Raw genomic sequence first — 14,967 nt, forward strand, 5'->3', positions numbered from 1 at the left:
TCGAACATTTGTTCAACTGTTTTATTTAATTTAGGCAAATTTGTCAAAAATGACCTTTATAACTCAAATTTTGCGAGAAGATATCTTATATAATTTTTTTGTGAAATCACACCTTATGTAAATGTTTTTACGAGAAAGGACCTAAGAAAAATTTCCGACATTGACTGATCTTTTTCGGCCATTGACTTGCACGTGTGACTTAAGTTGGATAAAGACACTGATTTTCCCGAGTCTTGAATTTTCAAACTTGATTTTATTTCGATCTTTTTTTTCAACTTTAAGTTTTAAAGCTTAGAATTTTGGAGGAAAATTGGGTGTGATAGCAAAATAAAGTCACAGGTGCAAGTCAATGGCCGGAAAAGCCCAGTCAATGCCGGAAACTTACTTTTGATTGTCTTTCGCAAAAAAAAATTACATTAAGGTGGGATTTCACAAAAAAAATTATATAAGGTACTTTCTCGCAAAAAAATTTACATTAAGGTATGATTTCACAAAAAAAAAATTAAATAAGGTTCTTTCTCGCAAAAATTGGTCTATGTCATTTTTAGCAAATTTGCCTTTATTTTAACTAGAATGTGTCCATGCTGCAAAAACACGGGATATATAGAGTGTTGCATATAAAAAGAAAAGGTATATGGTCAAATTTATTTAAATAAAAACACGGTTACTGATTAGAGCAACAAATAAATTTTAAACAAAAACACAGGATATATAGAATATTGCAAATAAAAAAGTATATAAAAAGTAGTCAATTTTGAAATAATAATAATTACAAATAAAACCTCATAAAACCATATACTCCTATTTAAATAATTCAACATTTTTATCGTTCTGTTTCCGCAAATAGTAGATTCTTCTTCCCATCTTGTGAATGAAAATTAGAAGTGTAACACTACAAAACAATTCTTTTGTAATCTTAATAATATATTATGTAGGATGAAAAGGCCTAATTAAAAATGGATTTAAATCATATCTTTAACATAATTTGTTCTCTTGTTATCTTGCTACAATACTTTTTTGCTAAGTCAAGAAGGCTGCTAAGTTGGCTGTAGCTTTTTTTTGAAGAAAGCCTATCAGGCACTAATTTTCATTGCTTGATAAATCTTTGTCCAAACCCTCCTACCAATTGCCCAAGACCCACGATGTGCTAACTCATGGCCTACATTATTTCCTCTCCTTCCTACAAAAGACCAAGAAATGCTAGGAAAAGTATCTGAAAATTAACTAATGTCTTTATAATCATATGAAACCGACTTCGACCAACCTCCTTCGAACGAATTGCATCGATCACATTCTTAGAGTCACCTTTCATGACCACTCTTCTATAGATAATTAGTAATTGAATTTGACAAAAACAAACCCCAAATAGAAAAGAAATCTTGAATTTCGTGCATCATAAAAAATTTACTTCGTAAAAAAGAGAATTGAGAGAGAAGACATAAATTGATCGAAGAAAAAGAAATTAAAGATATATCATTATCCAGAATTTAAGGAAACTGTGTTAGGAATAGTTTAGTGGGATTTGAGATTGCATTAACAGTATTAATAATTGGTCCAGCTTTGTATTGGAAGGGTTCCAAATTTGGACATTATCCTTCTTATTCTTCTAATTTCCCACCATGTATTTGTGACTGCCCACCTCCTTTATCTATCCCTAGCATTGCTCCTGGTATATATTCTATTCTGTATCTCTCTCCCTCTCGTCTGTGCCCATACTCCGCTGTGAGCAACATACCCAAGTTCGTATATTCTCTAACTCACGCCTGCAGCACTATTTCCCCCACCCACACTCCTCTCTCCTACGCCCTCTCCCATCCACATCTCATGTGGTATTTGAAAAAAGCATTGTCATTCCGAAAGTCCAAACACTGATGAAGATACTCTATACATAGAACAACATAGAAGAAGAAACATGATCACCTTGTCTGAGACCTTTCTTTGCATCAAAAGGAGTAGTCATCTTACCATTTACATTGAAGGAGTAAGAAACAACGGCGAGACAATTCATAATCCACTAAACAAACTAATGAGCAGGAAAACTCATTACTACCATAAGATATTTCAGTGACATGCGACTCTACAGAATCATAAGCCTTTTGCTAATCAACCTTCAACATACACCTAGGAGAAATATTTTCCTTTCATAACCTTTAATCAACTTGTGACTCAAAATAATGTTATAAAAAATGACTCTTCCTTTTACAAAGGCTGATTGGCTATCATGCACTAACCATATAAGACGGAACTTGTTGAAGTCTATTGATGCATTTAGAGATGATCTTATAAATCACAGAACAACATGCAATTGGTCTTAAATCCTTAACACTAGAAGCATTAGGCACCTTAGGAATTAGAGATAAGTATAGTTCAATTATAACTTTTGCAAATAACTAGAAATAAAGAAATTTAGAACTGCTACCACAATGCTAGCACCAGCAATATGCTAGATTTCTATTTTAGGCATTTTCACATTGTACCAGAGGTTGACCAAACCATTTTGTGACTCTCAAGTCTCAACAATACTCTTAAAGGCATGATGTTCCACTAAAACATCGAGGAGGCGAAAAGGAGTGATTCTATGAACACTTTTATCAACAAAATAGCTATAACTACCTTCAACCGTTGTTGCGGTTATCGGTTTTTAATCCAAATAAAATCAAACATGTTCGATTAAATTGTTTTATAAAACCACTTTATTTGGTTTAGGGTCTTCCTCCTTGATTTTATTCTTCTATGGAGGCATCTCCTTTCAATTTTTCTCCAATGCCTCATGCGCGCTCCACTCCGATAAATTGACATCGTCCATCTCTTTGTCTGCAACCCTCCCCTACAATGGTGATCCCCTTCCCTGCGCTGCAACCTCGACCACCTCTGCTTCCACCGTTGTTAATAATCGGATCTAATTGAAGCGGGATAATTATTTAGGCAAAATTGTGAAAGGTGGTTCAGTCGACGATTCCGATCAGTGGGAGAAACTAACAATGGTGATCCCCTTCCCTGCGCTGCAACCTCGACCACCTCTGCTTCCACCGTTGTTAATAATCGGATCTAATTGAAGCGGGATAATTATTTAGGCAAAATTGTGAAAGGTGGTTCAGTCGACGATTCCGATCAGTGGGAGAAACTAACAATTGTGAATATTTATTGTTTAAAAAGATTTTGGGGGAAGATAATTATTGCTTATGGTGTGTAACAACTGCAAATATTTGTTGTTTAAAGAGATTCTAGGAGAAGATGATTGTTGCTTATGGACAGGTAGTAATGGAGTTACTGAATCATTCTCATGAATTGGAGATGATAATGATGAGAAAAAGTGAACAATATGAAGGTGATTAAATCAACGAAAGGTAATGCTCAGATTTTAAGCAGCCCCTTCTTGGTTATTACCAAGTGTAATAATTACCAAAACTCCTAACTTCATGAAAACCAGACAGTTTCAAAATCAGCAATGTCATCTATACCTAGTCTACAAAAAGGAAAACCATATATGATTATATGACATGTGTCACCCTCATCTTTTATCCACAAAAATGTGTTATTTTGTTCAATTTTTTCTTTTGTTACAAGAAATATTTTACAGCTTCAACACTTCTTCCACTTCATCTTCTCATTCAACATCAATTCATCATTTAATTCATAAGTTCATTCAACCTCTTTCACTGCATCTCTCTCTTTAACATTCAATATTAATTCACCATCTAATTTATATATTTTTTCAATTTTCAAATTTCACATCTATATAAATCATGTATTCCCACTAAAAACAAACACTCGATAAAATTATCGCTTTAATAGACGACTTAACAACCGCTATATAATTGTCCGTTCATTGAACGAGCTCAAAAACTAGTTATTTATAACAGGATTACCATGAAATCTATCAGCGACACACAACAAAGCATTAAAATTTAAAATCACCTCCTGCCAACATGGGGCTAAAGATTTTATTACACATCTATTACATATCTATTACTTTATACTAAAATAGGCACCACAAATGACACGTGTCACTTCCTGGTGCAAAATTTTCTCGCCAAAAACAATTTTCCTAATAAAAAAGTATATATGTTTTATTTTATTTTTATTCTCTATCCTTTTTTATAAACAATTTATGTATGGAAAAAATATTAGTTCATAAATTATGGCAATGATAGATACTACGTAATAATAATTTTGCTAAATACTTTTTGGTAATATTTAAGTCAAATCGGTAATGTTAATGTGGAAAACATATTCACTTGATATGTTGGTCACATTAGCATATTACACATATAATATGCATATTAGATGAATACATTTAAATGAGTATATTCAAAATTTTATAATTATGCAGTAGTTTGGGGATATTCAGGTAAATATTTTGTAAAAAATTGTTCATAATCCGTGCGAGACAGGATCTAATCTAGTAATTCCATAAAGGCTTCCTTGGTACATTTTATTTTGTAATGATGTTATTTTTTGCTAAAAATCAGAGAAACAAAAAAAAAAAAAAAAACATGTTCGCATTTAGCCATTTTTGACGAAGTTAAGAAAAATGAAAAAAGGAAGAAGTAAAGATAGATGATGATTGTGGACGTTAATAAATAATCGAGCCATACAAGTATTAGGAAGAAGAGGAGATATTAACATGGAGAAAAAGAAAAGAAAAAAAAACAAATACTCACAACAAAAGAGGGAAAGGATGGAGGTTAACTGTCGAAAAGTTAACTAATTGGCCAGATTCCGATCGAACAGTGCTTATTTAATACTTCGTAAAAATGTTCTTATGAGGTGTTTCTTTCACACAAAAGTTTAATAAAATGTGCTATCTCACAAAATTTATGTTTTAAAAGGTTCTTTCTCACCAAGTTCCCTAAAGAAAAGTAAAAAAGTAGAATCATGGTGCAAGCCTTTGAGGATCACGCGGGAACTGGGACGTCTTCCTGATGTTGTTCAGGTTGCAGAAGAGCATCACGACGCGCTCCAACCCCACTCCAAATCCTCCATGAGGAGGAGTACCATACCTGAATAGCAAATACTTGAATCAGTTGGGTCAAAACTAATACAGTACAATCCCTATAAATGCTTATGTCAGTATTCAAAGTCATGAAAGATCTCATCAACGGGTCCCCTGACAAATCCAAACCCAAAGGCTCACAGTCTTAACTCTTTAGTCTATCCACCAAAAGTAGCAAAACACATATTCTGCAACTCAATAACTACCCGATTTCAACAATAGGATTTCACGAGAACGGGCTATATTTCTATAACTGGAACTGAACCTAGGATTATATTATCACCAGTTACTGGTATTAGGACTTAGTGTTCGAAGATTTCAGTTTCCTGATCAAAACCTAAAATCACTTCCATGCTAAACAAAGGGCATTCAATAAGATGAATTTAAGATCTATCAATCCTCAACTAATCCAATTGATGAAATGTAACTAACAGCTAAGATGAAAACATTCAGATCAAAATGTACCAAATTTTTTTTTAAAAAAAAAAACAAATATTGATGAATAACCAACTGAGAACTAAGTTGAAAAACACAATTCATACAGCAAGTGTTCTTCCATCTTTGATTAGACAATATGTAAACATTAGATCCATATAATATTAAAAACTGACCAAAGGGCTTGGCTACCGTCTACTAATCTGAAGGGTAAATCAACATATATAATTGGATACTGAGATTCCCAAACAAACTAGTAAAGGTATTAAGATGATCTGACATGCAGAAAATAAAGTATCTCTGGAAATGAGATATTTCTATCAAAATACAAGCAATCATAGCAATAGAGTCATAATCATCCATAATCAAACATCTATACCTAGTATTTAAAAAGAATAACCATAGGTTATTAGAAGCCATGTAACCATAGGTTATTAGAAGCCATGTGTCACCTCTCATTTCATTCATCAATTCATTTTTCTTTTTTAATTTTTCTTTTATTGTTTCTATGTTTTAAAACTTTTAACTATTCTTACACTTCATCTTCCTTATTCAACATCAAATTACCAATAGTTCAATATACACATTAGCCTCTTCCACTTCACCCCTTTAGCATTCAATATAAATTCAACATATAATTTTTATATGTTTTCAACCTTCAAATTACACCTCTATTCAATTCATATATTAAAAAGTCACAAGACCTCACTAATTAAAACTTTAAAATACAACTGAACAACCACTATACAACCGCCCGTTCTTTGAACGGGCTCAAAAGCTAGTTTGAAATAAAACGCAAAACTCATATTCAACAAGAAAGCCAGAACTTACTTGAAGGAATCAAGATAGGTAGCTATTGTCTTGACATCAATCCCACATGCTTCAGCACGCTTTGTCAAAAATTCATGGTCATGTATACGCTGAGCTCCGGATATTATCTCCTCACCTAAAGGGGAGACAGAAAATAAGAAATAGGAGGAACACGTTAAAATCCATTACATCAGTTTTCGAGTTCAGAGATACACTCCACTGTAGAAGCCCATGGTTAATTGCCTACTTTGTCAGATAAGGACAGTAACTAGACCCGTCAAACGGGTCGGTCGGGTCAGGTTGTAAAAAATTATTTTCGGGTTCGGGTTGAACCGGGTCGGTCATTTTCGGGTTCGGGTTTACAAATGCTTGTTCAAGACCCAGAACTTTCGGGTTCGGGTCGACCCAACGGGTTGAGAGATTTTAAAACGCGCATTATATTTTCATTAATTTAGGTGATAAATATACAAAGTATTAGCAGAAATTAACAAATTTTCCTACACAAGTTTATATTTAGCCAAATTCAACTATAAAATGACGTATAAGTATAAATAAAATCATATTACACACAACAATAGTAAAAACAACGTGCTTATTATGCTTAAATTTTCTCATAATCTCATTTTTTAGTATAAATACAATGATTTTCAATCGGTCGGGTCCAAAACGGGTTCGGTCGGGTTTTGACCCATTACTTTTCGGGTTGCTCGGGTTCGGATAAAATCGGGTTACGGGTCACAAAATCTTGTCCAGGACCCAGTATTTTCGGGTCGGGTTCGGGTCGGTTTTCGGGTCGGGTCGATTTTTGACAGGTCTAACAGTAACAGACTAAGTCACACTCATTAGCATAAGAGGTTGAGGTATAAATAACTTATAAGGGTTTTTTTTTAATGAAGCCTCCTAACTAAAAAGGTCAATTTTATATGGTTCTGATGTCACAATATAAAAAGACTTCCATCAACAGAAGACCAGCACATAACAAATTTGTGTATGTAAGGAGTTACTCTCGTCTAGAAAGTTATCTTCTATATTCATTTGTGACATGCAAGCACCTCTTGCCCATATATTGCAGCTGTCAGCTATCAACAAACTCTCAAAACAGCTTATATCAACATCAGATCCAATCATCAAAAACATATGGTAATGGAGAGATGAGGTGCAGAGCAGGGCAGAGCAAGGCAGGTGCCTGATCCTCTTCACACTAACTACCCTAAATTCCTGAAATTCCTAAACCCATAAAGCCATACCTGAAGCAGGTTTGGATTTTCAAGCTCGCACTTAAAACTCTAGATACATAATCAGAATTGTACTCACACTTTGTTGAGAAAGCTATAATAGGGGGGGAAAGAGAGTGTTGCATGGGTTTTGCTATGCCAAAAAGTTCTATAAAATCAAGCCCTCACTTTCCCCTTTGAGGTGAACTATTAAGACACTCCTCCGTTAGGCATAGCTCGATTAACCAGGTCAATGACCAAAAAAGTGGTGAATTTAGTCAAATGTCCATGATGTATGCGCCTCTAACATTTGACTGGTCAAAGATGTATTCGTCTCTAGGTGTAAGCTTGTAACAACGAGAAAATGTCACACTTTTTCCGAATAGATCATGTTAAGATTTTGCAATTGAGAACCAATATGAAACTGTAATGAGCTAATGACCAAAAATTAATTCACAAGCACTAATATTGAACTCCATTTTCAGGAATGGCCTATTACCTTTCTACTTTGACTTTGTTTTCTTTCGTATCAAGGCTAGAAAGATAATTGAGGTTCCCAAATCCCAATGCTCTCTACATCCAGCAAGATACGCCAATCAAAGAATAATTTACTCCTAAGTCCTAACCACCAATATTCCGGAGAGAGTTTGAAATAAGTCCCAATTAAAAATGGCAATAGTTTCACACATGCAATGGAAATGGAGCCTATGGAGCAGTAGCCAAAAGCTTCATCCCGGCAGGCCAGAATGACATTTACTTAAATACGTTCGTATCGCCAGAAAAGCCAAAGGGTCATCACGTCAGGTTTTACTACAATTATAGAGTACTTAACTACGATCGTGTCGCCAGAAAAAAGACAAAGGGTCAACAGGTCAGGTTTACTACAATTACTTGAAATGTGTTTGGAAAATATCCTTTTTCAACGCCAATTAGTTAACCATAGACATATTTTAGTTCTAATTCAAAATTCTCTTGATCTATCCCCCCGCGAGGAATTACCCTAACATTTGACTCTTAACCCCCAATAAAGACTGGTACGATTCAATTCAACATTTTGTTCGTTCGGGTTTGATTGTGTCGTAGCTCTATAACTCGGATTCGGTTTTGTTTATTGCTGGATGAACTGCATTGCGGATATTTACCTGTTTCACTTTACTCATATGCACCTAAATATATAGCAATCAGTATTCAATTGTGACCAAACCCTTGCCATCCTACAAAGATAGTACTAACCTAAGGGGATATTTCTGAGAAGCTCTTCTCTCAGGTCACTGACTCTTGCTACGAACTTTAGTGAAGTTCAAAACATTGAGAGTAAAAATCAATTCCGTTCCAAAACAAAAGATAACCAAGAAAACCTTTATCTATAAAAGGAAGAAGTACACAAAACATCATATATCACACAAAAAACAGAACCAAAACAATTATCTAACAAAAATTGGGCATTGTTTTCACTAGCAGGAAATTCTCTAATCATAAGAGGAAGAAACTCACTTCAATTGTTAGGAAAAAGATTAATCAAGATTCTAGAGATTCTAGAGATAAGCAGAAGGGACAGTCAGAATATAAGATGCTTTGTATCAAACAATCTAGCTCACCTCGTATAAAGACATCAAACGAATTGCTATATGACGCGTTATCATAGCAGGGCATGGTGTAGAATGGCCTAATAGCTGATGGATACCGGTGGAGAATGTAAAACTCAGTATCATATCTGCAAATTAAGAAAGACCAATAAGTGCATACAGCTAAAGTGATTTAACTTAAAGATAAGAATAGAATAACATATCCTCGGATAGAAAATAGATTTCAATGTTCCAGGCTTCCAGCAAGGCATTCAAAATATTTAGAATGCATGTGTGAGTGTGTGAAAAGAATAAAAACAAGGATAATTAGACAAAACCAGGTTGAAATGGCAGATGTAGAAAACAAAATGAGATTACTAATCATCAAGTCTGACATTCTTATGGGATAGACTATAGGGTACCAATTTGCATCTTTGTGCAATGATTATTAAAGTGAGAAAACAATGCTTAAAAACCTAGTATAGCAGAAGATAAAATATAAAAGGTAAACTAACTTGTCACGAACTAATTCTCCGAGCTTTCTCTCGGTTTCGGTATTAAGATCCCCAAGAGGGTCAACTTCAATACCCGCCTCCTGCAAAAACAAGTCAATTGCAAATGAAATTCAAATGTGTAGAAGCAACCATATGTAAAAATGTTTTTAAGGATCCCTTAATGCAACAAGGGTTCAAGAGAGTGAAGTATCAAAATACTCATTTCAGCATTTAAAAATGCATTGTATCAATAGAATCACTGATACCAGGCTGCCAGCTACAACATATAGATCAAAAGAAACGTATAGATTTTGCTGCAGAAGTTCCTTTCATAATTACCCATGCACTAACAAATGATGCTTTTATTGAAGGAGTAAAGTGAAATCCTTACCTTCAGCATTTGAATTCCTTCTGGAAACGTCAGCTGCAATGTCTTCCGCAAATACTGCGAGTACATAAATCCATAGTGATCAAGAGTCCATCCAGAAAATGCTACAGCACTGACATCTATCAACCCTCTATAACTCAATGAACATATAAGCGAATGTGCAAGCACATGGTAACATAATACTATGGAGATGAATAAACAACCAAGAAGCTTAATCATTTTTCAAAAATATATCAAAAGAAAACAAATAAAGAAAATCTACCTTCAAAGGTTGAAATGGATACTGCCTTGAAATAGCTTCCAGTTCTCCTTGGCAGTTCTCATTTAAATGGTCAAAAATGGCCACAAACAACCGGTCAACTATGTCCATAACCTGCAGAAAGCAACTAGAAACCTTATTTAACCTGCAATAATACGAAATATAGACACCTTGACAATGAGATCTGAGAAGCCAGTTCTACCTCTGAATAGTGTGCTTTGATCTCCATTTCCACGTCAAGACCCGTAAACTCGCAGAGATGCCTATGAGTGAAGGAGTCCTCAGCTCTGAAAACAGGACCAACTTCAAAAACTCGCCTAAAATCACCAGAAATTGACATTTGCTTGTGAAGCTGAGGTGACTGAGCAAGACAGGCAGGCTGGCCTTTGTAGTCAAATCTGAAAACTGCTGCACCACCTTCACTTGTTCCTCCCATCGTCTTGGGTGTATGAATTCCTCGAAAATGTTCAGATCGCAAGAATACCCTGAATTCCTGCAAAATAAATACAAACTTAAGGCCCCCCAACTTAAACATCCAAACATGACAACAGAACTTACATGAAGCAAAAATAATATCTCAAGGATACAAATAAAAGAAAAACAAAAATCCAGGCTTATATTGATTGAGATCAATTTTCAAAAGAAAACCAAGACGATAATTTTCTCCATCATTACAACCAGAAGTGCATCAATTGTGGGCATAAACAGAACACCTGTAATTGACATTAGCTATTCACCATTTTCAACTATTAACAAAATCATTATCTGCTATGTTTTGTATGTATTAATGAGACGGCTCAAGAAGTTCTCTATGACACTATGCAGAAAACCATATGAATGCTTTGAGAGCTTCCTTATTAAAACCTAACAAATATTTTCCAACAAGATAACAGACTCTTTACCCTCCATCAGAGCATCTAAAAGACATCACTGTAAGTCTGCTCTTTTCACTTGTAAAAAAAACAGTTTTGAGAAGAACAGGTTCAGACAAGGGCAAAAAAGGTCAAGATAAGGTTAGATGAGGCTACCCAAATTCAATGCACAATAAAAAATAAGTTAGGATGAGGGCCAATGAGTTCATCATAAGGAAAAATAAATTCAAAGAGTTTTTCAGGTACAAAGAACAAAACCTCATAATTGATTCTAATTTTATCTAAAACCATTACCGTTTACCACAATACTTCAATGCCCAACAAAGACTACTAAAGCTAGCAGCTATTACACAATTACTACTCCACCAAACAGTTCTCATAATATTTTGTATATGAAGCAGCTAAATCATTTCTTACGTGTTCAACTTCAGATGACAGATGAAATATGGCCTGATTAGCAGGGGTCCTCAAATCTAAGACTCGGTAATTCAACCGCGTGTCTTGGTTTACACGAACCAATTGCTTCCCATCCTGCATATATGCAAATCATAATCGTAAGCATTATTTCTCCTTTTCTTTGTTCAATTTGTAAGCAACCCAAGAATATTTTCAGGGCACCAATAACAATATCAAACAAAGATAATTGTTGCTCAAAATAAGCATCAAAAGTCTGCGATCATTTATTTTGGAAAAGGGGGAACGGACTAAACCTAACATGACAAATGAATATGCATTGGTCGCAAGAACAATAAGTACATTAAAATAAAATTCAGTGGTAAGAAAAGGTAAATATTACAATGTAGTTCAGTAAAAAATAGAAATCAATGCCTAAATATAAAAAAACATAAAAGAGCAGGGAATTAGGGATATACACTCAACAGAAACAATTGGTGAAATTATTGGCAGCAAAATGACCTCAGTGCCATAAGGCAAGGTATTGCAAAAAAAATAACAATACGTCTCTTCAGATGACCCCCCCCCCTCCCCCCCACACACACACACACACCAGGCGGTAAACTCCTTCCTCTCCAGCTCAAGATAGTTCAGTTAAATACTTTAAAACGTGTCCTTAAGTCCCTCGTGTACTTTTGTAACATTGCAGTAACACCACCTTTTTTGGATAGGAAGAATATTGTTTATTAAAAACTGTAGAATAGACGAATAGTTAATACAGAGGGAGGAGGAGGACAAGGTGTCCTCTCAAGAGAGCACTAAAACAAATTACAGATTAGCCCAATTCCTCCAAATTCCTCACCCCACTCCACCCCACCCTACCCCCCAGCCCCCCTATGGAATGATTTGGGAAACCCCAGCCACACTGGCCCGTAAATAAGCTAAGAAAGTCATTTAATTCCATAGCTAATCACTCGGGGCAGCAACAACATAAAAGGTTGGACAAATCCTTTTCAACCAAATACCAAAAAGGCTTGCCATCACTACTGCCTTGCAGAATTCATCAAAAAGCATCTTCACGTGGGTACTAAATGGCTCTTTCCACCCACAAGCTCCTAATAAGCTCGTAAGTGCTTCAAAGTGCAACCACGATTAAAAGATGTATACTTAACAACCTCCGATAAACAATGTAAATGTGGTTTGAATAGTAACAGTAGGTTCTTAATTCCAGCAAACTATAGCGTTAACCATGCAAGATGCAACCAAATGCAAATAAGAGATAAAGCCAGCCTTAAGATGAAGTGATTCCAGCTTTCCGGGTCAATGATACTGAAGATTTGGCTCCTAGCCTCCTAGCCTATCATCATTCCCCAATCTTCCCTTCTCAATTGATCATTCTTTTTATGTGCTGATCAATTTTAACCCTTAAGTATTGTGTGGAAGATGAAGTACTCAGGGGATGAAAATAAAAACAGCAAACTATGTATAAAATGAGAAGATACAGATCAAAACATCAAGGAGCCTCAAAGTTTCTCTAGACCTGCATGCTGATATATAGACTTCTTGAGCTAAATTTCCCAGTGTGTTGACTTCAAAGATGTGCATTTTCTTGTCTTTCCAAATTCTAAGACCATTAATTTCAAGATTAGTTTCATGTTTCAATTTCACAATAATATGCAAAAGTTTTAGTAAAATGGCCTAATTTCAGATCGACATTCTATACTTGTCCCTTTGGTTCTTGGTTAGTTGAAAGTCATCATGCACCACCAAACTTCATAGGTAAACAAGATACACCTTGTCAGCAGACTTGCAAAATCAAAAGTAGTTACCAGCCCATCAAAGGGGGAAAAACAAATAATTTGAAGCTGACTATATTTTAGGGTCTTGAGCCTTTGAACACCAATATTGTAACTGGTTTAATGTATCAGAAACTCAAACTAACTGATTATACACGCTAGTATGCTACCATCAAGCAGGCAAAGAAGAAGATTGTCAAAAGACATAATGAATAAAAGCCATCTTAGAACTTAATAGCATTCCCTCTTTGCTCAAACGTGAAGATTCTCCGCCTTTCTATCTACTACAATATTTCACCAATAATGTCCATTACAAGTTTCCTTATTCATGAGACTTTCTCTCAAGAAGTCCTATGGTACAAATTTACTAAAACTCTATTCCAGTAACCCTGATCACTACGAGAAAATAACAACAATAATGTATCCAGTTGATCTTAAAGCCTCAAAAAGTTAAAATTGCACAGCAAAGAAGTGATATTTACCTTCAAAGCTTCTTCAATCTCGGCATCGCTCCGGGCTGCATCCTCAATATTAATCGGCAGTGTTGATATAGCTCTGTTAATACAGTAAATCTTCCTCACTTGAATCTCAACCTGCACAATTGATACATCAATAATCAATTCCAACCAAATTCAACTAATACGCTCAACATTTTATAACTTTGGACGTGAAAGTTCATCCCATAAACATTAGGAGAGAGAAAATTATACTTCTTAGGAATAATTACGTTACCTGTTGAGAGGTGCCTTTAATGGGTTCACCAGGAACAGAAATAACACCCTCAATATCAACAATGGACTCGCGGCTCAAAGCATTAGCAAACTTAACCATCTGTTCACTCACTTTCTCCTTAGCCACCATTAGAACACATTGAACAGTAAATAGACCCTCTCGCACAACAACAAACGCCATTTTCTTCGAGACAGCCCGAACTGCCTGCACTCGTCCTCGAACGAGAACCTCCTGATCTTTGAGATCGGAAGAGAGAGATTTTACCTCTGTCCACTTGAGTTCGGTAACGGCCTTCGATTGGAGTTCAATGAGAGGGATATCTCCGTAGTTATCGGCGAGAGGGTCAGCGATTGAGGCTTCGGCGAGTGCCGCGGCAGCTGCAGCGGCAGCAGCTTCTTGCTTTTTTTTTAGTTTTTCCTGCTTCGCCGCCTCTTTTTTGGCAGCCTTCTTGCTGAGCTCTGCCGGCTCATTGGTGTTTTCGGCGGTGGCGTTCGAAGGTGGCGGAGAAGACATGGTGGGAGGAAGGTTTCTTTTTGGAAGAGGAAAAGAATAGGGTAATATTTGTGTTCAACAATCAAGTATTCCCTTTATTGAGCTCCACTGCCTCCATCCAGTTAATTCCCTTCATTAGGGTGTCCATTGATCCATTCTACGGAGTATGGTCTTATTACGAGTACTACGGAGTACTCCGTATTTGGTTTGGAATTTTTTATTTTTTTGTGTTACCACCGGTTCACCTTTAAGGCTAATTTGGATTCGGGACGACTTTTGGACGATAGGTTCAGTCTCCTCCCAATTGTTGTTGTTGTTGGGATTGATCACGCAATCCGCCCTATCAAGTTTAGCCTCAATCACCACTGAATCAACAGGCAATCGGTTTAGAATATGGGCTAATCCAATTCAATTACAATCTGATTTTGAAATTTTTAGTCAAATCAGACAAAATATATTTAAATTTTGGTTAATGCAATCTGATCCGAGAATCGGAAATAAAATAAAACTTTTGTACTCTA

General features: G+C 35.6%; 1 protein-coding gene across 1 annotated transcript; it reads right to left on the reverse strand.

Moving 5' to 3' along the window:
- Positions 1–4,720: 4,720 nt before the first annotated feature.
- LOC110793553 (aspartate--tRNA ligase 2, cytoplasmic) lies at positions 4,721–14,587 on the reverse strand. The gene is made up of 10 exons (XM_056839531.1): positions 13,955–14,587; positions 13,705–13,815; positions 11,451–11,564; positions 10,364–10,654; positions 10,165–10,275; positions 9,906–9,959; positions 9,536–9,615; positions 9,054–9,169; positions 6,263–6,377; positions 4,721–5,003 (listed from the first exon to the last, which is right to left on the reverse strand). Exons 1-10 carry the CDS (start codon positions 14,465–14,467, stop codon positions 4,877–4,879), a joined length of 1,632 nt encoding a protein of 543 aa, XP_056695509.1. The 5' UTR covers positions 14,468–14,587; the 3' UTR covers positions 4,721–4,876.
- Positions 14,588–14,967: the final 380 nt, after the last annotated feature.

This window comes from Spinacia oleracea, chromosome 3 (assembly GCF_020520425.1).
Source record: "Spinacia oleracea cultivar Varoflay chromosome 3, BTI_SOV_V1, whole genome shotgun sequence".
In the NCBI taxonomy this organism is placed as follows: domain Eukaryota; kingdom Viridiplantae; phylum Streptophyta; class Magnoliopsida; order Caryophyllales; family Amaranthaceae; genus Spinacia; species Spinacia oleracea.

Coding starts and splice junctions, on each gene's coding strand:
- LOC110793553 (XM_056839531.1), bottom strand. CDS start 14,467: ATGTCTTCTCCGCCACCTTCGAACGCCACCGCCGAAAACACCAATGAG. Junction 13,816..13,954: donor TTAAAGGCACCTCTCAACAG/GTAACGTAATTA, acceptor TCAATTGTGCAG/GTTGAGATTCAAGTGAGGAA. Junction 5,004..6,262: donor ACCTATCTTGATTCCTTCAA/GTAAGTTCTGGC, acceptor TTTGCTATTCAG/GTATGGTACTCCTCCTCATG.